General features: G+C 41.7%; 2 protein-coding genes and 2 long non-coding RNA genes across 6 annotated transcripts in view; 1 reads left to right on the top strand and 3 right to left on the bottom strand.

The window, feature by feature from the left end:
• Positions 1-101, bottom strand: part of COG6 (component of oligomeric golgi complex 6) — a 48855-nt gene extending 48754 nt beyond the window's left edge. Inside the window, 1 exon segment of the mRNA XM_006914965.3 lies at positions 1-101. This exon segment is cut by the window's left edge and continues 37 nt beyond it. Within this exon segment, the coding sequence (XP_006915027.1) occupies positions 1-44 (44 nt within the window). The 5' untranslated portion in view covers positions 45-101.
• A 6577-nt stretch (positions 102-6678) lies between these two features.
• Positions 6679-20141, bottom strand: LOC112482173. Its single transcript, XR_003047224.1, has 4 exons — positions 19298-20141; positions 13401-13499; positions 9131-9220; positions 6679-7557 (listed from the first exon to the last, which is right to left on the bottom strand). It is a non-coding gene; the product is annotated as an uncharacterized LOC112482173 (long non-coding RNA).
• Positions 20142-21715: 1574 nt separating this feature from the next.
• LOC112482160 overlaps positions 21716-26730 on the bottom strand; it is a 7040-nt gene continuing 2025 nt past the window's right edge. Inside the window, exons 1-4 of one of the 3 annotated variants that reach the window (XR_003047218.1) lie at positions 26247-26381; positions 25665-25801; positions 22269-23409; positions 21716-21837 (exon numbers count right to left, since the gene is read on the bottom strand). This is a non-coding gene — a long non-coding RNA (uncharacterized LOC112482160). Of the gene's footprint in view, positions 21838-22268; positions 23410-25664; positions 25802-26246; positions 26382-26730 lie in introns of those variants that run through there. The other 2 variants (XR_003047219.1, XR_003047220.1) reach the window with 2 other exon arrangements.
• LHFPL6 (LHFPL tetraspan subfamily member 6) overlaps positions 26354-26730 on the top strand; it is a 195168-nt gene continuing 194791 nt past the window's right edge. The window contains exon 1 of the mRNA XM_025048996.1: positions 26354-26372. The gene's annotated coding sequence lies outside the window, so the exon portion shown is untranslated. The remainder of the gene's footprint in view (positions 26373-26730) is intronic.

The raw sequence follows: 26730 nt of genomic DNA, 5'->3' as shown, positions 1-26730 counted from the left end.
CCGGACGCGGGCACCGCGGCCACCTCCCCGCTAGCCTCCGCCATAGCGACAGCAACCGGCCCCCAGCTCCGCGGCAGCCACGTCGGCCCCGCGGCGCGAGCACTGCGCATGCGTCGTGTGCCGCGCATGCGCCCTCGGCCGAGACGGCGCCGCTCAGCCGGCGGGCGGGGCGTTGGCGGGAGGCGGGGCAAGAGGAGGAGACGGACTGTCTGAAGGCCAATCAGTTTTAGAATTTGAGATTCAGCTCTATGGGATCAAAAGGATGTCGGAATCGGGAACCTATGAAAGCCTAACCATTAGCAAACTACAAAGAGACTGCTCCTGGCATACACGTTCAAAGTTAATTCAAATTAAATTCACTTTCCCTGATTTTTTTTTTTTTTAAGGCATTTTATGGGCCGGATACTCTGGAGGCGCTGGAGGGTCTGAGACCAAGGAGTTAATAAATGTCATTAGACTGTGCTGAGTGCTCAGAAGGAAACGAAGTGACAGAATAATGGAGTCGGGGTCCGCTTCACCCAGGAAGGTCTGGATAGGGGTTGACAGTTAAACTGAGGTTTGAAGAGGAATCTGAAACTTGGGGTGAAATCATGTCCATGTAGGAGAGGTGTGAATGCAAAGGCCCAAAGACAAGAAGGAACTTGGCTGTCCCACAAAATGACCAAAGCCAGGGTAGCTGTAGAGTAAGGAGAAAGGACACTATGAGAAATACCTTCCCAGGAAAGTCCAGATGACAAATATTATTATTATTCCCCATTTCTTTCCTTATTTTTTAAAATTTGGGTGAAAAAAAAAACCCTATAATTTGGATCAGAATAAACTCTCTGAACTTCTTGTGAAGTATTTTTCTGAAACACGAATCATTTAAATTTTGTCTTTAATTTGCCTAGTTTCATGTATATGTATATGAAGAAAGCTCTGACAAAATCACTCATCTATATTCTGGTAAATGAAGAAGAGAAGGCTCGACTAGCAAAAAGAAAAAGAAAACACCAAAACCCCCCACAATATCTAGTTTTGAATTCAATAAAAAGTACACAGGACCTAGATGAAACTTTAAAGTGCTACTGTGAAAACATAAAAAACTTAAGTAAATGAAAAGATATATTGCAAACTTCAACAGAAAGACTCAGTATTGTAAAGATACCATTTCTCTTTAATATATGATTCGAATTCGATGTGCCCAAATTAAAATATCAGCTATGCATGTTGCATATCTAAATAAATCTTGACTATATAAACAGTAATATAATGTCTTATGGAGCTTAAAAATATACAATTGAAATAAATGCTAGTGGTAGGATGAAATCTCCAGAATAGGTAAATCTATAGAAATAGAAAGATTAGTGGTGTGGGGCAGAGGGGTTGTTGGGAAGAGAGCGTGGAGAGTGACAGCTCACGGGTACAGGCTTGTTGCGGGGTGACGAGATATTCTAAGTCCAGATCGTCGTGATGGCCGCACAACTCCAAATATGCTAAAAACCTCTGAACTGTACACGTTAAATGAGTGAATTGTATGTTATTTGAATTACATCTGAAAGCTGTTTTTTAAAAAGTGAGGCGGCAGGTAAACATGCTGTTTAAGTGATAAAAATACTAATTTATGTTAGATTTTAAAAAAAATCGGTATATAATGTACAGGCTGCAAACGTCACCTGTTTAAAGTGTAACATACAATGACTTTCGGTTTATTTGCAGAGTTGTGCAAATATTACCGTAATCTAATTTTAGGACATTTTCATCATTCCAAAAAGAAAACTTGTACCAATTAGTAATCATTCCTCATTTTCCCCTCTGCACCTCCCTAGGTAACCACATATTTACTTCCTGTCTCTATTGATTTGCCAATTTTGAACACTTCATATTAAGGGAATCACGTCTGCAATATTTGGCTTTTTGCATCTAGCTTCTTTCATTTAACATGTTGTTTTGATAGTTAATACATTTGGTGGCATGAATCAGTACTTCATTCCTTTTTATTGCTAAATAACAATAATAATAATGATAATAATAATAATAATACCAACCACATATTATCCATTCAGCAGATGATGGATATTTGAATTGTTTCCATTTTTAGCCATTATGAATAATGCTATGAACATTCGTGTGAGAGTTTTTGTGTGGATGTACATTTTCATTTTTCTTAGGAAGGTACCTAGGAGTAGATGGCTGAGTCATTTGGTAACTAACTCTATGTTTAACATTTTGAGGAACTGCCAAGCAGTTTTCCAGACTGGCTGCCCCACCAGCAGTGTATGAGAGTCCCGATTTCTCCATATCCAGGTCAACAGTTGCTATTGTATGTCTTTTTTTTTTTTTTGTCTTAGCCATCCTATTCAATATGAAGTGATATCTCATTGTGATTCTATTTTGCATTTCCTAGTGAATAACGATAGTGGGTCATAAGAATTCTTTATATATTCTAGATACTAATTCTTTATAAGATAACTTATAGGAAAATATCTTCTCTTAATCTGTAGTTTGTCTCTTCATTTTCTTTATGGGGTTCTTTGAAGCACAAATGATTTCGATTTGATGAAGTCCAACTTCCCACACTTCTCTTTTATGATTTGTGATTTTGGTGTTTAAGAAATCATTGCCTAACCCATGATCACAAAGATTTATTCCTTTGTTTCCGTCTAAGGGTTTTATAGCTTTAGCATACCTACTTAGGTCCAAGGTCCACTTTGAGTTAATATTCGTGTACAGTCTCAGCTAGGGATCAAACTTCATTATGTTTTGAATATGGCTATCTAGTTCTCCCTGGTACCATTTGTTGAAAAGACTATTCTCTCTTCCATATATGAACTTTTAATACATGCAGAAAAATCAGACATCCATTCATAGTGAAACAAACTAGAATATAAGGAAAATTCCTTAATTGGAGTAAGAATGTATACAGAAGACAACAGCAAACATCATACTTGATGAAATATTCAAAGGTTTTTTCCTGAGATCAGAAATAAAGCAGAATATCACTACTCCGACTCGACATTGCACTGGAGGTTCTAGACAGAATAATAAATACGTCAAGAAAAAGAAATAAAATCGTAAAGACTGGCGAGAACAAAGAAAAACTCACATTATTTGTAGGTGGCATGATTGTATCTCTAGAAATCCAAAATAATCTACAGAAAAGTTGTATAATTTATAATTAATAATCTTTACCTCACTTATTTTTATCAAAACCCCTGAAATGACAGGAAAGCGTGGAGCTCAGTGAGCTTGCAGAAGAGGCCACGTGACATGATTTTATACGTAGAAAAATCATGTTAGGACTTGCTTCATCAGCTACCAATGAAAAGCCCATAAAGGTGATTAGAAAGCCCACATAGAAACAGGCACAGGAAGAGATGACCTCATAGCTGAGTTTTATTTAACCTTTAAAAGAATATTTGATTCCGATATTATTTAAGCATTCTAAGCCAGGATAGCTCGACCTTGGCACTACAGTTGGCCCTTGAACACCTCACCTCCACCCGAGTCAAAAATCCAACTGTAACTCTTGACTCCCCCAAAACTTAAGTTGTCTCCCTTGGATACCGAAATCCCCGTATGAAATGGCGTAGATCAATGCATACAGTCGCCCTCCGAACCCAAAGACTCCCAACCACACATTGAAAATGGTACAGGTATTTATTGAAAAATATCTGTGTTTAAGTGGATCTGTACAGTTCAAATGGAGGTTGTTCAAGGGTCAACTGCATTGACGTTTTGGACTGGATAATTTTTTGTCGTGGGGGCTGTCCTGTTTATTACACAGTGTTTAGCAGCATCCCACTAACTGCTAGTAACACCCTCTTCAGCTGGGACAATCGAAAAAGTCTCCAGACATTGCCAAATGTCCGTGAGAGGCACAATTGTCCTGGGTCTAGAGCACTGTTCTAGGTCCTATGAAGTATCTGATGCTACATATCGGCACTGCTGCCCCTAGAAATTAACGTGCCACAGACACCACCTCTAGGAAAAATTCCCCACCGTGCTAGTCTCTCTGTGTCCCTGGATCATGTTTCTATGTTTGAGTGTCTACTTAGCACATCCATGCTCTAGTGTCCAGAAGAGCTGAGAAATCAAGTATGAAATTTCTAGCTTTCATTTTTAGTTAAATTGATGTCTCTGTAGAAGTCCTTGTAACATGTACCGTTTTCCCCTGTATTTATTTCTCTCGGGGACTTTGCAGTGACGATCCTGTGTTTCCCATCTCTCCCTCATCACACTCCCTGAGCCCTCTCCTTGTATCTCCTATTATTTGACTTTATGGCTTAGTCCTGAATTTCGGGCATCGAGGCTTCTTGCCTTGAGGTATGTGCGATGTCTTTCTTCTCTCTGATACCTCACGAGTTTTGAAAGCTGCCTCGAGTTTCTCATTTTCTTTTTGTCCGGATGTTTGTTTTGGTTTCTGTTTTGTTTTCACGATAGTTCTCATTCTTCAGTTTGCCCTTAGTATTCTGAAACCTTAGCAATCACGGATGTAATGATTGCAAACCTTTGTAGCAATGAAATGATTTCAAACGTTCTTCAAATGAATTCTATAGAACAGATAACAGGATGGCTGCCCTGACCGAAGCGTGGGTACAGCCTCTTACCCTTTCTCCACTAAGCACAGCCTTTTTGTCATCTGCGGAGCCTCCCTTCGGCTGCCTGTGTCCTTTGCCAGTTTGGGGGCTGCAAAATAATAGGGGAGTTTATTGGGAGGGCGTGAAAACAGCTCAAAGGACCGAAGGGCAGGCTGAAGACTCACCTGGGAACCAGCAGCAACAGAGAATCTCAGTAGCTGGAATCACCTGATGGTTTGTAGGGCACGCCTGCTAGTTCTTCTACCTGCCCTTGCTCAACATTCAAAGGCCTGAAGCGAGTCCACCCAATGGTCAGGCCCACCCAATGGTCAAGACCTTACGATTTATAGTTCCAACCTGACAGCACACAACACCGGAGAGGTAAATGTGTTCAACAGAATGATCGATTGTGGTCCATGAGACAGATTAGGAAGTAGAATCTATACAGGAAAGGGGCAAAATCCACCTAGGTAGTCGAGAGATTAGTTACACCCTTTGCATGGGGGAGTGGAAGGGACCGTCCTGTTGATGTCGCTTAACTTTGAGAAACAACAGAGATTAATTGCAACTGAGTGGGCTGGGAGGTAGGACGGGAGGTGGAGTGGGTACAAAATGTCATGTACCCAAATTAGGCGATTATATTTATGAGGGAGTTATACAGTAAGAGTTGTGTCAGAAATTATAAATAAAATTTAAAGTAAAATTTATAGGTAAAATTAAATGGCTGAGAAGGAGCCAGATAAAACTGCTTACAAGAAAAGGCGAGAACTTAAAAAGCCCCCTTTCTAGATGAACAGCTTGGGTAGAAGTATTCTGGAAATTGCTACTAGGTTCCAGGTCCTTGTCCAGAGTCTCTATTCACAGCTTGAACTTTTTTGAGTAAAGGGATGATAAATGACAACTCCAGAAAGATGTAAAAATAAACACAGAGAAAATAATGATAAAATCATGTCCTTGGAATCAATACTTTTGTACCAATTTAGAATGCGAAGGGCGAATCTAGGTGATTGCAACAGCAGAAAATAAATGAAAAACAAATGGGAAATTCGAACATGTATAACCACCTGAAAAATATGTATTGTTTTGAATATTGGGTACCTTATAGAGTTTCTGAAATGTGGTGGGAGTTGAATAAGCATTTATTCAATAAATTAAAAATTAATATGAATAATGAATTGTCTGATTTATTTGAATAAACCATGACCCACATTGAAGAAAATATATTCTATTCCAAACCAAACATAGAACGTAGCATTTCTACTTTTAATTCATTTCTATCTTTATTCAGTTACCCAGGGGAAAAACCGATAGTTACCGCTGGTTCATCACCCCTCATTTTCTCTAGTAACAAATCATTTATTGAAATTGCGTAGAGCTTCCCTCCACAGTACCACTGCACCCAGCTTCTCCTTCCCATTTCCATTGTTACCCCTTATTCAAGCCCTGAATTATCTTGACAATTTATTTGCTATCTCCCTTCTTTCTGTTTTATAGTTCATTACGGAATAGTCTCTTTTATAGCATATCGGTACCATTTTTTTCTTCAATACCATTCTTGATATATCCTGATGTATTGATGTATTACTTCCTGGATCAAAACCTTCAATGAATCATTATTCCAAAATGTGAACTGGTAGTCCTCAAACTTTTAAAAACTATCACCTCCTCTAAGGTAAAACATTTTGAGAATGTACTGTGTATATTTATAAATACATATTTATACTTATGACTCTACTAATATGTTAGATACATTCTTAAACAGGCATAAAAATGTAAAAGGTTGGAATCAAGAGAAAATAAAAATATTTTGAATAATTTTGTTTATTAATGTTTCAAACAGCTTTAGCTCTTTTTATCATTAACATTATACATGTTTACTTACATATGCATAGGATTTATAAATATTATAACTGCTTATTTTATAGTCATATATTTTATATGTATTAATATTTATGGCATATGTGCACATTCATTTTTTTTGAAAACTTTTGTTAATACTTTATGATACAGCAACTAAAGCTGCTGTTTTTGTATCAAGTTCACTTTATTTCAATACCTAGTTTAAGGGCTTTCAAGGCAAAAAAATAAAATAAAATAAAAAAACACTCTCAAGAGTTTTTTGACCACAAACCATCTGAGAAATGGATCCCTGGATTTTTCATTGTCGCTGTGCCATGATATTTACTCTATGCTGCGCTCCAAGCGCGTTAATCCCTTGTCTCCAAACACGTCTAGCGCTTTTCACCCCCACTACGCCCTTGCCCCCCGCCGCTTCTGCCTTGAGTGCTCCCCACACTTCACCTCTGTATCCTCACCGATCAGCTTCCTCCTTCATGAACCCTCCTTCCGTTCGGGTTCCTTTCGATCTCACCTGAACAAAGAGTCATAGGACTTAACAAGTTCTCTTTGTCATTTGAATTAGTTCTAATGACGTCCATGTGTTTATGATCTCTTCTGTGAGTCGACTACAAACACCTTAGGAAGAGGCGTTGGGTCTGTAAATTACAGTGTAAGCTTTTAAAAAGTGTTGATTTTTGATCCTTGGCATAGACAGCTCAGTCTCTTAAGAGTGAGGAGGAGGGAGGGAGGGAGGGAGGAAGGGAAGGAAGTCTGAAATGAAAGAAAGAAAATACTCCCTGTGTAATTTTTCCTGCTAACCAGTTTGGGGAGTGTCGGATCCAGTGTTTTTTTAGAGCATGGTTCCGGGATCGGGAACATCAGCATTACTTGGGAACTTGCCAGAACAGTAAATCTTCAGGCCCTGCGCTAGGGCCTGCCCTAGACCCGCCGAATCAGAAACTTGGAGGGCGGGGCCTAGGCACCTGAGTTCTAACGTCCTCCTGATGATTCTGACTTCGCTAAAGTTTGCATTGTCCTGTTACAGCTTCAGCACGTGTATTCTTGAGTGAAGGCACAGCCACATATGACAGGCCCGAAGAGAAGCTTCATCTCTGCGATAGTTTTATAGTTTCTCTCTCTCTCTCTGGTTCTCACAAGCCTAGAGAGTTTGTGGAAAAATGCATAAAAAGTGGCATTTAGACATGATTACTGCATACGTGCCTTATCGATTTCCTAGCTTATAGTAAGATACCTTGAAGTTAAAGAACGTGAGTTACCCCTCAGCAGAAGTTAGGATCATGCCCTACACCGTCAATAAATACTTGCTAATGAACAAAGAAATGAAATGTTCTTTTATAAAAATCGATTTTCTTTTTGGGATTTACAAACACATCCAGTTAGGATGGTGGATCTTTAATTACTGTTCTGTGGGCAAATGTTCATCTAATGCTAAAACATGACATATGTGTTTATAGCTTAAACACAGAGGAAGTTAATTACCACGATGTAGAAAAACAATTCAAATTAATTATCGCACTAATTTGGGATCTACGGCATCATTTTCTTCTACTAGAGAAAATTAGAGTCTTAGTTCACTCCCAGGTTCTGAAAATATACACAGTAAATCACGGTTAATGATGATAATATTAACATCAGGGTTATTGTGCCTTTTGGCAAAGATCTCACTGGAAAATTTTATGTCATTCTTGGCAACTTAAAACAAATATATGCTGTTCAAAAATTGGAAAATATTTTCTAATAACCAACCTACTAGAAAAGTACATTGCATACTATTACTGAAATATGATGAATTTTGAAAATGCTAAGAAAGACCATAAAATCAAACACAGACAGTTAAAAGCAACTCTTTCGTGATCACAGATGTATGGCTCGGTTAATTAATATTTGAATTATATGTGTATAGCTCAGTCGTTAAACCATTTCTCTACAAACTACAAATTAACATTAATGAGAAATTCGGCGGCATTCAGCAGCAGCATTCTGCCACTACGCCAGAATAATCATTGATTTTAATTTTAAATCTTAATGTAACGTAATATTTTTGGTCAGCTTAAAGCAGTAAATGCAGAGAAACAGCAGGACTGAAGTCAGGTGAGACTATCCTAGGAGATCTGACAGCGAAGCTGTGGACGGTAACTAGTTAGCAAGGTGCGAACTGCTCTCCAGCCATTGGCATGTGACCGTGAATGATCACATCCCTCGCAACGAACAGCCCACCCGTGGGGTCATTTCCTTTGCAGTGTTTGGCCAGTCTGTTCAAAGAGCTTCCTGGTGTCAGAGATGACGCGGTTCATTCTGAACAAGAAATTGAATCATGACGCCAAGGAACAGAGCGACCAAAACGAGCTGGCACTTTGTACCAGAGGGAGAAGGACAGAGAGAAAAGCTCGGGGAGAAGTGACCACAGGTGAACAGCAACATGTACGGGGCACCAGCACCTTGGTGTGAGAGGCCTGATAAGATAGGGCCATGCCCAGCCCTGCTCCGTATGTCTGACAGAGCAAAAACCATGTACTCTGAGAATCTCCAAGTAGAGAAGACAGGTGTTTTGTTTGTTTGCTTTTTAAAGGGAAACTCTTGAATCAAATGATGATAAGATGATGCCAAAACCTAATCAACAGAAATGTGGCAAATAAAAAGTGCCCAGATCCTGTCACCCCTGGCAGGGGACCCAAACCAGATCCAATCTCTGTTTGGGACCTCGGACTTACAACACGTATGAGTCGATTAGGAGAAAGCTTCTCTCACTCCTGCGTAACGCCACGCTGGCTCCTCGGAGTCCTGTCTCTGAAGACCGTTCCCTAGTTTTTAGAGTAAAGGGAAAGGAACGTTATTTTGCTTCCATTATTAACAGTAAAGGGTTTATAAACCACCTACCTCCGATTGGGAATCGACATCACATTAACAATTTCTTATGAAGTATATGTCTACATCTTTTGCCATCACAAGTTTATGATGATGGATTTTTAAGTTGAGAATTTCTTTCAAAGTCAGGAATCGATTTCCTCATTCCCTTTTAACTTTGTAATATGATGTAAGACGTTTGTAAACCCTAATGATGCTAATACCACTTCTTTCTTAAAGAAAAAAATGAAAATGCCATAAAATGCCACTGAGTTCATTTTAATGCCACATGTCAATCAGCCATGATTTCTGAAGAAAAACATGTGAATTTATGGGGTAATTTAAAAAAAAAAAATAAAAAGCAAGTTTAGTTATTTGTTGAAATTATGATATCCTTCAAAAGGTAAGAGATAGTTTAAGCATAATAAAAGCATTCCTAGTTAACTGGCTATAACTCCTTATAAACAATAACATTAATGATTTAATAATAAGGTTTTTCCCTACCAGAGAGAAGAGAATAAAATGCACACATTGGACAGAAAAATTAATGCATATTATTGAGCCTAACATTTCCATTTGCTCCCAGTAGGTGCAAACAGTATATCTTTGAAAAGCCTTTATGTTTAATTCAGAGAAAGTACTTTTTCCCTTAGTTCCTCAAATAATATTCAAATCGTGATGATAAATAAAATTATTCACACTATTTCTACTTTTAAAATGCTGTATTTCAAATGGTTATGTATATTTATATGATATTTTGAATGTTTTATACTATATGGAGCTTTGATTATTAAATGAGTAAAAACACTGCATTAAATGTATTTTGGGAGCCAGATAGAGTAGAAATAGTCAATGAAATTAATAACAGAATATTAATATGAACACATTTTATATGTTTTATGTAAATTTTCATTTTACATACATAAGCAATTGTGTATACAGTGATGAATATGAATGAACTACAAGACAGTCATAACAACACAGACTAACATCACAAACATAACACCGAGCAAAGAAAGAATGACTTTAAATGATGGGCTATATGAGGTTTGGAAAAAAAAAAAACCATCAGGCAGTTAACTAAACGGTGTTATTGATAGAGGTGGTCTAGGTCAATTAGGATAGTCCTTGCCTACATCGGTGAGGGAGAGAACTGTATTCAAGGAAGGGCCGCAGAGTTGAAACTAATCTCAGTCAATACTAAAAAAACATTCACTTGAGAGAAATATCCAGATCATGTAATTCAAAGAGTACATAAACTTAAACATTTTTTTCTAATGACATAATTCTTTTCTTAAGATGCTTGTTGTCAGTTCCCTCCTTGTTCGGCTCCAAAAGTCTTTGCTATGGGAGTTCCCAGCACTGTAATTAACCTTGTCTCAGCAGCAGACTGGAGTTCCACAAAGGAAATTCAGAACAGAAGGACATTCCAAGGAAGTTAATGCCTGAATAACTCGAGGTGCCCTGAGAATTACGGAAGACCCTTCAGAAAGGCTCAAACGTCACCTCGATTATTCCTTAAGTCTACCAAATAAAAGTGATTCGAAATTCATTTCAAGCAGTTGGATGTCCAGCAGAGATGTAGCTCGTGATGGGGAGCAGAGCTTGCCACCCCCTTTTGGGATATTGATTATTTTAAGCTGGTTATTTTTAAGAAACAAAAGACTCAAGAAGAAGCTTTGACCTGCCCCCTAACTGCCAGAGAACCTGTTCCAGGAAGGGACCTAGCATCACAGATAGCTATAGTTTCATATGAACTAGTGTGACAGATAAGCAGGAGCATAGCAAGGCCCCTCGGATCAAAGTCCTCTCTGTGTCTCACTGTAAAGGACGGCCCAGCAAACATTCTATCTCTTTGTGAATTGCTCTCCTGCCCTTTGAAGCCCCAAACCATAATCTCCGTCTCTTAGCTCAAGTTGGCATGTAAGCGTCAACTGACTGGGTCCCATATTCTTACAGAACCTCCGTAATTAGTTCAGTTATTTTTTTCCTGTTAATCTGTCTCATGTCGATTTGATTATTAGACCGGCCAGAAGAACTTAGAAGGGGTAGAAGGAAAATTATTATTTTTCCTCTCTTGCTATGAGTAAGAGGTGGGAGAACAAAGGACAATATTTCTAGGGGAGGAAATGACACCGTCATATCTACTCACAAAACTCACCACGGGCAAAACCACGGCCAAGGTCATACTTTCTAAGCTTCTCAAGTCTCCATTTCTGGTTCGGGGATTCTCTTTCTGTCCTTTTATGAAGAAATTAAACGCCCCGAGGTCAGGCTGTGCCTACAGAGCCGAGGGCTTCTCCGGAGAGTCCAGCCACGCCTGCTGAAACGTTAGCGGGCTAACGGTCCCCTCTCCCCGGATGCGTTTTAACTGGGCCTGCATGCCTGTCTAAGGAAGAACCGGGCACTGCGTTTCACTGTCAGACGGGATCCGTACGGTGGGCTTTTGTGGGAGCTTCCTATACGAACTTCATGCTCATGTAAGCCGTGCCCCTCCCTCACACCTTGTCATCTGGAAACGAAACAAATCAAGGATAAAACATTCCATCAGAAGTGAGGAAGTCTGCGTTGTGTTTGTTCGTTTTAAGATTTGTGAAAAGAACAATGATTCCTTCCTGGAACCATCATGTAAGTCAAGGTTGACGACTGATGAAAGTCAAATCATGAGGCAGAAGTTTAGTTTCAGACCCCAACGTACAGTTTTGAGCCCTTTGTTAGCTGGGCGGCTGGCCCTTCTAATTTTATATGCTTTGTTCAGTTTCTTCTTATCTTCATGTCTTATCTGTTCAATAGTTTAAAAAGATCTAATGTTATCATTTGCACTAAGTACTTCAGTAACAACTTAATGTGTACTTCCTAAGAGATCTTTGCGTTTTGAATCGAGAACACCTTTTTAATTCAAAAGAAGGCCTTTCAGCAGTGGAATTAGAGATTAGTCCCAGGTTGGTCCTGCATAAATCTTTTCTCCGAATCTCTCGGTGCAGTGTTTTATTTCGATACTAGTCTTGACACATTGTTTAAACGGAGTCTGCGGCTGGCGTACGTCAGCCAAACGGGGCCACTTATATCTCCCTCATTCAGCACAGGATTTTAACTAAATGTAAGCCCAAATTTAAAAACCGGTTTCCTATAAAAATTCAAATTTCCAGCTTCACATGAAAAGAGGAAAAGGATGTTTAGCAATACTGTCCTTGAATTTCCACGAGGCAACAATGATTAGAAACAAACTGGTTCTGCCACCTTAAACAGGCCAACACTTTGATCGTTCCCAGTCATTCCTCCTCAGACACTGAGGTCGGATGTCAGTTACCATTTACTGTCAGGCGCCATTTTCCTTATGTTAGAAAAATACCAGGCATTGTGGGTCTATCAAAAGTAAAGAAATAAGAGACACACAAGGCCACTCGACTTTTCTATACTTGGGCCTCCTTTACCGTAACGTTTCTACTCCTTCACCAGTCACTGTAGATGTTTGAGTTTGGGACTTTTAGCTTCATTTAGCGCGCCCACCCACATTGAGCCATTTGGCCAGGGGAAAAAAAAAAAAAAAGGGTATGGTTGAGGACTCAATTTGAGTGGAAAAAGAGATTGTAAGAAAAGGAGAGATGGGAGATCATTTTATAAATAGCAAAACTACGAATGCATATTTCTAATATTTATGCCCCCCCCCCCACCCCGCCCCAAAGCCACCTAAAGAACAGTGGAAATCGCTGCTTTAGTGCAGAGGGGGTGGCATAGGCTCCGTGCCTGCCGGGGGAGCGGGGGGAGCCAGGGGAAGGGCTGGCTCACAGGGCAGTTCGTGAGCCAAGCCTTCAAGGATGCGAGGGACTTTTTCTTGGCAGAGAGAACTCGATTACTTCATGATGAAGACTGGGAGTAAATATTGGAACTTTGACTTATTCTTTCCCATTCCATTTTTTTTTTTTTCTTACAGCATTCGCTATTCTTTCCCACACTTAAACTCTCACCCGGAGGGGCTGGGATGACAGGGCGACATCGCATGCAGCAACCTCGTGTCGCTCACTCCCAACATCATCACTCGTATTAGAATTTAAAGGTGAGAAAAAGTAGGATGGAAAGCGAGGCCTCCGGGTGGAGCCGTGAGCCCCGCGGTTCGTCCCCGCTGCTGCTTCTTACCCACTGTGTGACTGTGAGCAGGACGACACTTCTGAGACTCTGCCTCCTCGTCCCGACATCGGATGGAAAGAATTCCGTCTCGCCTGCTTCACGGGGCCGCTACGGAAGCGTAGAAAAACGCGATTTAATTTCTGACACGTTCTTCAAATACGAGGTGTTATCCTCAAGAACGCCCAGCATAGAAATGGACACAGCCGGTACTTACTACTTTTTAACAATAAACTTTTTTTTAAAATTATTTTGGAAGACTTGGGATGCACCGACAATTTGCAAAGGCAGCACAGAGTATTCGCGTACACCCCTCACCCATTTTCATTTTCCCCTAAGGTTTTCATCTTACATTTCTGTGGTGCGTTTGTCAAAACTAAGGAGCTCGCCTTGGCACCGTGCTGTTAACTTGACCTCAGACTTTATCCGGAGTTGGCCAGTTTTTCCGCTAACGCCCTTTTCCCGTCCAGGATCCCGCCTAGGAGACCACATCGCGGAGAGTGGATCTCGCGGTCTCTTCCGACCTGTGACAGTTTCTCAGTCTCTCCTTGTTTTTCGCAGCCTGACCGTTCTGAGTACTGAGGTTGGTTGGTTGGTTGCGATTAGACTGGGCTTATGGGCTTTGGGAAGAAATGCTGTAGCATAATATGGCTTTTGTGACATCTTATCCGGGGTCCCTGCTACCCACACGTCCCCAGTAATGTTCACCTGAGTCACCCAGGGAAGGGGTTGTCTGCCAGCCCTCTCCCCTGTAAGGCGACTGCTTTTTTCCCTTCCATAGTCTCTTCTTCATGAGTCACCGAGTCCGGCCGACCCTCTAGGGAGCGGGGAGGGGATCAATGCCACCTCCTGGGTGTAGAGGTGCCTACATCTATCATTTGGATTTCTTCTGTAAGGAAAGTTTGTATTTTTAAAGCCATCAAACAACAGAAACAATATTAGTTGACACGTTTCCTTTTTTTTATTCCACGATTTCTTAACCTCCTGTTAAGAGTGCTAAGATTAGCTTTTCAGCCAACTGGCAGAGAATAGATGGGAAATGAAGAGTCGCTATATATATACACATTATGTGTATATATATGCACATATATACACTCTTCATATATAAATATATATTATATATTATAAGTATATACATATATATTCTAAAAAATCCACAAACTAGAAAATAAGTCTCTTCATGCTTGAGAGTTAACTGTTAAGATTCCAGCTACTTTGGTGCCAGAGCAGCGACAAACCACGTTCCCAGGTCACAGCCAGATGTCACTATTGAGCAACGACATGCAGTTTCTATTCCACAGGGTCTGTGCCTCAATACTAAACTTGTCGTAGACTAAAGGAGCAACATGCTAGACCCATTATTTTAATTTTGCCCTGGAAGGGTATTTTTAAATTTTAATAATAAAATAACATTTATTTGGTTTCCGAAAACTGACCGAGATAAAATGGTGTCTGGGCGTTTCTAAGTCAGTTTTAAAGTCTGAAGTCTGTTTTGGCGGGGACAGCTTCTCCACGTGTTTGTGCATCTCTATTCCCGCAATGGCCAATAAAGTGACACATTAGAATATCATCGTTATTTTTGCAAACTGGTATATGGTTTGTATTTTATCCACAAAGCTTATTAATTGTTATTAGCTAGAATCGATAAAAGTCAGGGAGGGGTGTGCCACTTACGAGCTGAAGGTATTTAACAAGGGTTGGAGGGTTGTATCCATGTGCCTTTCCTACAGAACCCAATACATACAAAGAATTGTATGTATTCGTACGCCTGCTAAGCTGGATTGTCAAGACAGATTCAGAGACAGGAAGGGGAAAAGGAAAGAAAGAGAGAAGAGAGCATGGTGTGGAGTTGGACCTGATTAATAGAGGAAAGAAAATAGACCCCCCTCAATCTAGCTTTGGGGAGCTTTACCCTGCAGATTTCTTGAGCTCAGAGAAAACACATAAATCTGCCATTTCTTCAATGTTCAATTATTATCAATTTGATGTATTCATCTCACAGATGATTCCCATTGGAAAACTTTTATTGGTTACCATTTTGTGTCATATAAAATACCGAACGATACATGAAAATCGGGGTACATTTTGACACTTTTATTTATAGGAAAAATTTGGTCAGAGATTTTCTTCTCTCTTAAAAGGAATTGTGGAAAATGTAAGAGTGCATCTTTAATCATTATATTTTAAAAAGAAAGCTCATTTAATTTTAGGTAGCAGCTCATCTTAAGATGAGACCTTTTGTAGGTTCGACTGTGTTAGATTGTTTGTTACTAAATTAATTCTTAGATAGTGAAAGAAATCTCACTAAAATAATAGCTACCATTTATTAAGCAGTTACTATGTGCCTGGCATTGTGGTAAGTACTTTAAATATGTTCTCTCATTTAGTTTTTAGAAGAACACTGGGACGATATTATTGTCTCTACTTTACAGATTGGCAAATTGAGCTTTAGGCAGACTAAATAACTTACTTATCTAAGATGAGAGAACCAGAAAGTGACAGCCCAGACTCTGCCTGCTCTAAACAGACCTTGCTCCTATAGGAGGCATTTCTATGGCTAAATCAAATTCAGATCAATCTTATCTTCGTAGCGGCAAATCATTATGCTAACTCTCATACTTCTATTTACCTTTATTATACATTGACACTTAATCCAAGAAACTCTGGAAAATATCCAGACCTGCCCACCTCCCCACAAAACCACAGTTTTTTTCTCTTTAATAAAGATTGGGAAAAAATTGGATTTGGGTTCACGTACTATGTTATGCCCCCTAAAAGCATCTTGATCTTTGCATACTCCTCACAAAAGAATCACACCCTGAACTTCATCTTAGAAGAGTAGGTCAGAATTTTATTATAAGTTTGAACACTTTGGATTCTTTGTTACTAAATGAACTGTAAGATAGAAGAAGAAAAATTCCGTAGAATCTGGCTGGAGAAAATAAAGAATTCAAAACTGATGGTTTGGATTAATTTATTACATTGGGAAGCTTAATTTCAGGTTATTTTTATCATTCTCCAGCACTAATTAGTCCAATGGAACTCTATTAAGAATTTAGGGTGTTATTTTTATCTAAGAAGTATAGAAACAAGAAAGAGGGAAAATGTTAATTTATGGCAAAAAAGTGTATCTTTTCACCTATATCTCTGCTAGGGTTTGCTGAATCCTCGATAAGTTTATCTCAGACAGGTTTCGCTAACATACCACAGCAAGGAATTTCGTGATTCTGGCTTGATTGGCTATTGGTAATGTTATCAGTCTCATTACAGAACCAGGAAGCTTTTTTTAGAGGAGAAAACAATAAGATGATCAGACCCCCTCATTTTACATTGTTACTTGTCCGAGGTCATGAAACAATTTAGCAGCCAAACCAAGCCTAGAACGGGGCGTTCCCGACTTCTGCCCTGTGTTTAGCTACATTGCAGTTTGTGCCTCTCTCGTTTCTGCCTCTTTACAGACAAAAATGAAGGTTAGGAGTGTCCATCAAAAACCAGATGTTTCTTCTCCATTTCTTCTGTTTAACCAGACTCAAAGGCTCCTCTGAATCTAGAAAACTACATCTTTCCTCTTTTAGCTACACCGTAATTATTTGTTTTCTAAGCAATGTCCAAGCTCAGATATGACCTGCGACACAACTGGATCGGAAGCAGGTGGTAAGTGAAGACTTAAAATCTAGCAGTCGGTGCCTTATACATCATTTCTAATTGAAAGAAATCACGGCCACATGTGTAAAAACGAAAGAAGAAAAAGAATATCATCGACAGGGAGTTTACATTAAAAATAGAACTTAAGCTTCTCTCCGCCTAATGCCATTTTCAAGATACCTCAGTAAACCAAGTCTGCGCCCATGTTAACGAGTTAAGATTAGCGACAGTGGGGTGCTAATCGATTATTAACGGAAAAGTCAGACAAGGTTAGGCTGAGCTCTAACACGCATCCTTTTATCTACAAGCAAAACGACTACAAGTCCAATTGCTTTTTGCTGCATTTCTGCCACTCGGAGGCTTCTGGCATAAAGGAACAAGTACTGAACATGCAGGAAAATCACATTCTAATTCAAGCACTACCATTAATTCGAGCTTGACCAGGAATATGAATGAATGAATTGATTCAGTTCACCTCAGGCACGTGGCCAATGGGTTCTAACAGCACTGATATCGGAGTCATAGTATGGGCCAGATCCAGACTCTGAACTTGAACTCGGGTCTTTGACTCCCCATGTAGTGATGGTCAGAAGCCGCCTCTGACTTCTCTGGGGGAAAGATTACTCTTTTGAAGGCAGTATAGTGGTGTATTTCATGTGTTCTTTCTTAAACCAGTAATAATGTGGGCTTTTTATTTTACTCTTTTGGCTCAAAGGGTCCTAAGAAGATATAAAATTCATGCTGAATATATGAAAAGTTGTTTTTAAAGAAGTGTCCTTTGGAACATAGTCTAACAATATATTTTAAATATGTTTAGTTTATATTTTTAAACAGCAGACTGATGTTTGAGCCAGTTAACACTTGAGGAAGGCACAAGTCCAGATCCCCTTAGCAAGAGAACATTTTTTAAACTGGATCGGGGAAGGGGTGGCAGTACAGTACTGCTGGCCAGCTCACTCCCAAGAAATGAACAACCGTGAGACAAACAGGCAAAGCTGAAACGCTCAGACGATACAAAGAACAGAAACTTCAGTTTCCAAGGGCAGCTTGGGGGAGAGGTGTTAAGTGGTTCAGAAAAAGTTAGGGGTGCAGGAAGGGCAACTGAAGGAGGGTCGAGGAGGAAGGACCCACTCCGCCATGAGAAATGGCAGTGAGTGGGAAGGAGGTAGCGACCTCTGTGGAACTGCCCTTGGCGGGGCTCTGGAATCCGGGCAGCCACATTCCACTGTAGGTGGGGCGTTTTGCAGAGCCACCATGCAGCCCCTTCCCCGTCCTCCTCTAAGCCTTTAAAACACTGCCACCTGGCGCGGTCTTACTTTGGAGATAAAGAGGTGCTCTGTCACCACTTTGGGGTGTGATATGGGAGCTCTGGACGGAGGCAGATGGGGTCTTACTGCTTAGTGACGAGAGACTAGAGTTTCCCCCAGCCGATTGGCAGAAACGTAGGGGCCTCCGTGGATATGGGCTCACGTAGAGGCGGGAAAGAGGAACCGAGCCCCAGAAGAGGAGGAGTGAACAGAAATAGAGTCCGGTAGAACTTCAGACCGAGCCTGGCTGTTTTCTACAACGCTCTCACACGCGGGTCTGCTCTTTGAGGGAGCACTTAGCGTCCGGCAGTTCATGCGAGTTTTAAAATGCATGTCCCACTTGGGGACCAGCCCTACCTTCTTTACTGTGACCGGAATATGCTTCTTCTTCAGTAGTTCTGTCCAGGGGTTTAGATTAAGTTATTCTGTGTTTCAGAGGGCTTGTCCAATTGATAATTGGCTTCTACATCTAATTACACATTTTAGTATTATAAGTAATCCAGGTTACTTGAAGAAGGATTGGGGAAAAAAAAATAAGTCGAAAGAAAAAAAATCCCTCAATATTACCACATTTTAATAATTCGCAAGTTATTGTTTATTTCAATTACCTACTAAAATTTACCTGTACTAATCAAGGGGCGGGCGACTTGGTTAGTATATTTCTAGATATGTTAGGATTTTACACTCCAAACTTTAAAGTTTTGCTATTTGGAAATAGTTCCAAAGCATATTGTATAATTGAGCGCCTTTATAAAAACATAAAAATACATAATGTAGTCTTTTTTTTTTTTGATGTTCCAGGATTTTACGTTAATTTTTTAAAATCGAGTATTTATTCAGCATTTTTCCGATGGCCTCTCATTCACCTCACTGATGAGGAAGGAGTCTGCCATTCTAAATAGCGCGACACCTGACACTGGACGGAAGAGAAGACAGTAGTTTATTAGTTGTACATACCACAGTCTGGGGACGGAGGGTGCCACAGGACAGGCACGGTCCCACGTGGGGCTCAGGGAGCCAGGCTTTGTAGCAACGAGAATAGGAAGTGCCTCCTGGTTCCCACAGGAGGATGTGACTGATTCTTTGAATGACTTCGCAGCTGGTGGGGAGGTTGAACCCATGAGGTTGAGGACCGGGTGGGGTGCAGCTGATCTGGCTGACAGGGAGCTGGTCAGAGGGGCGGGGCGGCCTTTCTCTCTGGGTGGGCGGCATATCTGGCAAGAGGAGAGAACTCGCAATGAGGCCTTTGGGACTCTGTGAGACTCGAAGATGACGAGCAGCCCATGACATTTTAGGCCTTACAATGGATGCAGCGGCTCTGTGCTTACCAGAGGAGTAAGGTTGTTTTTGAAGAGAGAGCAGTCAAGGTTGAGAGCCACACTCACGACCAAACAATCACACTGCATTGTAGCCAACTCTAGTGGAAGCAGTGATACATTGATTGGAAGCGTAGAGGAAGGACGGGCCAATGGCCTGAGATGGTTGGAAAAGGCATCATACGAAACACCAATTATTACACTCGGTTGTCACTATATAATCTGACAAAGGACTGGGAAGCTTAGCTTATCACCTCCCTGCAGGTAGTGACTGTCGCTCGGGATGCTAATGCTCCCAAGCTGATGTGTTCCTCATGACACAGGAATACCCACACGGCGGCCACTGAGTCAGAGGATCCATATTTTCCCCATCCCTTACCAGACGTGACGAGTGCCCTGCGTCTGTGCCTTCCAGGCAGAAGACGCAGCATTGCTATTTACCCATCTCTCCCTGGGAAAAAGAAACCAGAACGGAAAACCGGAAACCGAACAGTCATCCCCTCTGCCTGTCTCCACGCCCCCTCCCTGTCTGTCTCTCCCTCCCTCCCCTTCCCTGACCCGCTCCCTCCTTCCCTCCTCCTGCCTCCTCCTTCTCCCTCTCCCTCCTCCACCTCGACCCCGCCCTGGACCTCGCCCATCGCCCCTTCCGTGTCCACCTGCTGACGTGTGGACGCCGTGTGCTGCTCTTACGGCTGTTTTTGCTTTTGCATCTTCTGCTTCTCGTCACCTCACTCATGCTCTTGGGCTTTTAACACACCGAGTCGTTGATCTCTCAAAGACAGAACTGTCCAAAGAGCCTTCTCTTTCCAGCCACGCGGTCACTCCAGTTGGCAAGTCAGCCCACCCCAGCGTTTCCAGGACGGGCCCCGGCAGCTCCACTCAGCGCCAAGTGCTGAGAATCCGCTCCCCTCTTTTCTCCGTGACCTGTTTGGACAGACCCGCTGCTGCCGGCATACTAGCTGTGACGTGGCATCCGTATGTAATAAGGAGCGTTGAAGCCCGCCCGCTCCCAGTTTGCCATCGTTCCTGTTGGGGTCTCCCACGAGGCGCTTTTCTTTACCAGATGCACCTGAACGGATTGAGGAGGAACGTGGCAGATGGAGGCCAAAATATCGCGGTGATTACTGATAAAGGCTGTCGCGGAGAAGAGGGTGGGCTGGCTCACCGAGCCCCTGAGCTGGCGGACACGTGACCTAGAGCAGGCCCCCAGCCTTCCTCCCCCACCAGCACGGCAGTGGCAGAGGACCCCTGCCCCATAAGGGAGAGTCACCAGCGGGAGAGGAGCAGCGACAAGCAAACACACAGGGCACTTCTCCTGGGGTCTCCAGCTGCCCCAAGTGCTCGGATGAGTGGACAGGTGCATTCGAGACACATTTCTCTGGAGGGAAACCAGAGAGCTGGGGAAGAAGCATGTCCACTCTGCCATTTCATAGTAGCTATGATATGAAATTATTTACTTCAGAAAAATCAATGTTTGTTAAGTCCCAGTTAGTATTATAATACCAAATCGAGTGCTTACGTTTTGGCTTTCTTCTGTTAGACCATTGTCTTACTCATTTGATCCTTACAATGCATCTTATTTTGATGAGGAGGGGTTTCGGATTTTAAAGTACTGTAGAAACAGATCTTTGTAAATTCTCTGATGCGTTATGACCGATTGGTGGCAAATATTATCATCCACAAAAAATAATTCGTATCTCTTTCTATAGAACTTATTATACTCATTTTTCTACATATCCTGGGGAAATTTTTAAAAAAACAGAACACACAGTCGTAACATCGAAAAGCCTGAGATGACTTGATCCAGGAAGAAAAAAGAAGGATTTGAAAGCAAAAGCATGACACTGATCCAGTATTAAATATAATTATGTACGGCTTTAGAAATCATGCTGGGTCATGTAGAAAATATATATACATAATGTATTATGGACATTTTCCATTTTGATGGTTTACTGTGAAATATTTGCTATGTTAAATGTGATTTAACACTTTACCTTTTTCTTCTTATGAATAATTAATTGATCGAAAATTTGTGCTACATTAATTCATAAAATAATAATATGGAGAAATTATAGAGCACTTTATATTTCCAAAGTAATGCTCGAACTTTAAATGAATAATGCAGACAGCACTCCTGGGAGCAGACTGCGGACTGTGTACACCTTCTTTCCATGAGAGTTCCTGGGGAATATAGCATACGAATCACTATGTTTAGAAACTATGCATAACTAGACATATACAATTTCTACAAGGAAGAGGGGTCCTGCATCTATCAAACACATGAAAGAAAGTACAAAGAAAAAGAAACAGGTGACTCTATTATAATAGCACGCCGGAATAGCTATGGCACAATAATAGGATACTGAGATGGCCTTGTTTAAAAATGGAAGAATACAAGGTCTTGCTCAGAGACTACTCGAATTGGAGTCCAGGAAACCTGAGATGTCACTTGTCCCATGACATTTCCCCCTCCCCCCCATAAGAGATGGACATGATGCTGTAAAATATCGCAATACCCATTTAAATTTGTCTTCAAAAGGGATTCATGAAGGGAATGGGTAGTTTAGAAGTGAAGGAATGAAAGGGAAAAATGGCAGAAAGGAGAAACTCACCATGATCTCAAATCGTTTATTTTATGTCCGTCTCTGCTGACGACTGTGGTTAGGTTTTCAGTTAGCGGAGCGCTTCTCGGGGCATCTCACAGCATTTGTTGAGGAACAAGCGATATATTCCAATAGGGAACTGAGGCAGTGAAAGCGACCTCTCTCCCCCAGCTGTGTTACCGGCCTCTCCTGTTACCCCCTCTTTGGCACCTGACACCTCCTACGGTCTCTCTTTAGCTGGTCTGTATTCAAGGGGACCCTTCTTATATCAGGATATTTGATAAATGCTGAGAATTTCTGTCCTTTTTCAATTTCTCAGAGTGAAGACTTTAAGGAGAGGAATCTGGTCAACTATTTTCCTAGCTATTTCTGTTTCTATTGCCAGATTTTCGAGAGGGTCCATCTTCTCTAATACACACTGCGGACAAGCAATGCCTGCGACAGCCACCATTTGCTGGAGAATTCTCTCTTGGCACTGTTCTGTCTTTGCTGTGCTCTGTTTAGTGCCTCTGTGTTCTGTCTAATCCACTTTACTGTGGTGCTGGCTCCTGGACTCAAGAGAACAGTTAGTTCGAATGGTCTCGAAGGCATGTTTTTGTTGCTAATGACAGTGGCTTAAATGGCTAAGATTATTGCTCTCACCCAAGAGATGTCTGAAGATAATGCAGCAGCCTAACAAAGACACCAAGGATCCCGTCTCTCGTCACCGCTTTACACCGTCATTCTTAGTGCGGTGGCTTTTGTCCTCATCCACGTCCCCCCCATGATTGAAAGAGGGCTTCTGTGCTTCCAGGTACGGTGACATCCACTTTCTATTTAGGCTGGAGGGAAGAGGAAGTGGATGCGATGGTGCCAGCACTGTCACGTGGTGACTCGAACTTCAAGCGAGGCCGGGAAACGGAGGTTTTTAGCTCACACTGTCTATTGGAAAGAAGGACGTGGAAGAAGAGGGTTGGGCATGGACCTTGTATCTGCCAATCATGGTGTTTGCCGCAAATGTGAACGGAAGAAGTCCCTTTCCAACTTCTCTACGATGGTCAGAGTGATCGATCCCACGGTGTTTCCTATATGGCACCCTCAGGCTCCTTCCCTAATGTCACATAGCATACCCCATTTGTTTAAAAATTAAATACCCACTCTGTAGGCTGCCCTAGAACAAAGATAATAATCACAATGTTATTGATTTGTTCATTAATTTCCTCAGTGAATGTTCAGTTATTGAGTATCTACCTTCTGTTGCTGAGCACTGGGATACAATGTTAACAAATGTTTATTTCCTGTCATCGAACCATACGTCCTATCTGCACAGTGCTTTATCACTGAAGAATGCTTTTAGATGCTAAAAGCAGAAAATTCAAATAAAAGTGACTTAAATCATATTAACACTCTATACTTTACTTTTAAAGATGCAAAAGGAGGTGTGTAGCTCCATAGTATCATGGTGCCAGAATTAGGTTTCTGTGACTCCCCTCATAGTTACAAGGAGGCTGCCACAGTTCCGAACATCTCATCCTTCAAGAATGCGCCTAAAGGCAGCCAGCATAGTGAGAGGACTGTCTCTCATGCCTCCTCCTTTTATCAGAGATTGCGATCTTCCCTAGAGGATTTCTCAGCAGACTCATTGGCTCGAATAAAGTCACGTGACACCACTGGCTGTAAGTGGGGTTAGAAAGGTGAAAAGGGAGAGTGAGTTGGGAATTAATATTGGGTAGCCAACCAAAAATGTTGTCCGAGGTGCTTTACAGCTTCCCACACACTTCTACAGTCACGATCTCATCTTATGACTCTATGGGACTATGTCCCAAGTATACAGAAACTGAGACCTTGAGTGAGAGCTATAAATGGTATCTGCTGTGTGGGGACTTCTGGAAAGCAATTTAAAGATCCTTTGAAGGTACAAATTTAAGGCAAGGATTTTAAAGATATACTGCACTTAGCCTGTAAAGTATGATTGTAAGAGCCCAAGGAGTAATTCAAAAGAGTTTATAGTTGAGGAAGATAATTACATGGTAGAAAGGGAAGAGCAGTAAGGAAGGACGCATTCTAGGCTGGGCTTGGGTAAGACGTGGGAAGGATTCTGAAACCCTGCTTCATTATCTGTAAAATTACACACTTGAATAAAGTTAGAACTCCCCAAACTCTTTCTCGGATATGAAAGTACCTATCTAATCATGACCCAGGAAGTCATCAGGTAGAAGAACATTGCAAATCATCTATTCCAATCTCTTTTTACAAACGAGATAATTTAGGCTCGGAAGGTCACCATTTGGCCAATTCACTCACCTAAGTTACAAATTTCAGTCCTAGTGTATAACACACTATGATTTTACAAGTAACTGATATTCTATCTTGATAGATTTAAAAAATCAGCTTCCTCCTCTACCTTCTTTTCTCACCTTAGGCAGAATCTCTGCAATAACATTTACTCTGTTTAACAGAATGCGGATAATAAGATTTTTAAAGACTACTTTTTAGCTATAATATCGCAGGCAGATAACTTAACTTCTCTGTAAAATAATAATTGCACCTCTTCCATAGTTTTTTTTCCCTTCTTTTTTGAGAACTAGAAAAAGTACACTATTAAGAAAAGTTGGTGTAGTGACGGACATGGCAAGGACTTAATGCCAGTCATCGATCTCAGGGCTTAAAACTCCTCCAAGCTTGAGAAAGCGTCCAAGACCAACTTCTCCAGCAGGTTGAGTGAAGGGTGAGTCTGGCTCTCCCGATCATTATTTTGTGTTTATATAGTCATGTCTTCTCCTTTCACGTTATTGTAGATCTAAGGGCTCTGTGTAATAGCTAAGGGTCTGGCACATAACTGCCAGTCAGACCAATTCATACAAAGCCGTCACCGGGCTCAGTATCGAGTGTTTTGTACGAGACCATTTAAATCACTTAAATCAGAGATTCTGAATCTGGGATTCATGGATGGACCGCGGGCGAACAGGGAACCACCAGACAGTTCACTGAAGCAGGTTTTCTCAACGTGGGCACTACTGACATTAGGGCCAGATAATTCTGAGGAGCCGTCCACACTGCAGAGTAGTCAGCATCTCTGGCCTCTCTCTCCCCACCAGATGCTAGTAGCACCTCCCTGAGCATGATAAGCAGAAGCATCTCCAGAACTTGCGAGATGTTGGGTGAGGAGGATAACCTCTCTTCCCCCCTTGAGAACCACTGTGATGAAGCCTAATATGTATGTGCCTTTTTTTTTTCCCCCTTCTGGGAGGCTTATCAGTTTCATCATACTCTTAAAAGTGTCTATGACCTCAGAAGAGTCGAGACCAATTACTCGAAGTTTTTCAAAATAATAATGAACAAATGCACATCTCCAGCTGCAATTGTGGACAAAATGGGTAAGTAAAACGGTGCGCTGTGAAAATTTACCACGAAATGTATGCCTACCCATCTATTACTTCACAAAGTGTATCTGGGGAAGGATCTGCTTCACCCCAGACGCCGGGGTTCTTACAAGCGACTGTCTTCAGCGGACGTCCACAGCCTCCCGCGGAAAGTAGCCCCGAACTTCGAAGGGGTGAGCGCTAGTGGCGAGCAAGAAAAGACCTCAAGTCCGGAGGGGAAATCAAAGCCAGCCGTTTCTTAGGGAAGAAATCCAATGCTGGTATTGATTGCAAGATTGATTGGGGCGGGGAGGGGCGGAGGGGAACGGACAGGGGAAGGAAGGCGGGGGAGGAGCGGGAAGACAGGGAGGAGAGAGGCAGAGGATGCCCTGCCTCGGAGAGGCTCTGAGGAGACTGTCCCGGGAGGGGCTCCCTGCGGGAAGTCCCCCCGACACCCCCACTCCCACCCCCGCCCCAGGCCCTTCTGGCAGCGCCGGCCGGAAGCCCTGCGCCCCGGGCTCTGCCGCCTCGCCTCGTCCTCACGTCCACACTGGCCTCGTTCACCCCCTTCCAAAGTGACCACAACCCAAGAGCGTCCTCCGGGCTCAAAAGGGACACTTTACCCGGTCTTTAAGGCCCTCCTCACCTACGTGTCCCAAAGGCGGCAGGACACCAAATGCCAGACACACAGAAGCAAGCGGGGGACGTGCCTCGTCTCCCGTGGCCCGTCGCGAGCCCCCGGAGAAGACAAGCAACTTCTCCCCGCTTCTCGGTCGGTCTGTCCCCCCGCTCAGCCGGCTTTGAGGGAGTCGCGAGGCGATCACGACAGTTTTACTTTGCAACTGCTGAATAAACAATCTCATGTGACCCACGATTTGTTATAAGTGTGAACAATAAATTAACTCATAATATTTAGGTTTCTTGTTTCTTTTATCATGATGTCTTTGTTATTCCTATGGAAATAAACTAATTTATGGCTGGATTAGAAAAGTCTGACCATGAGTACTATTTTCTGTTTGAGCAAGAATGCATCTAGGTAGTAATGAAAGCTTTCTAAGTCTCTTTTCATTTTATTACAATTTTATCTATAATAATGAGTATTAAAAATACTACATTTTTCAAAATCATAC

The sequence above is a fragment of the Pteropus alecto genome, unplaced genomic scaffold (assembly GCF_000325575.1).
Source record: "Pteropus alecto unplaced genomic scaffold, ASM32557v1 scaffold35, whole genome shotgun sequence".
NCBI lineage: Eukaryota > Metazoa > Chordata > Mammalia > Chiroptera > Pteropodidae > Pteropus > Pteropus alecto.
This window is presented reverse-complemented; position numbering and strand designations above follow the sequence as displayed.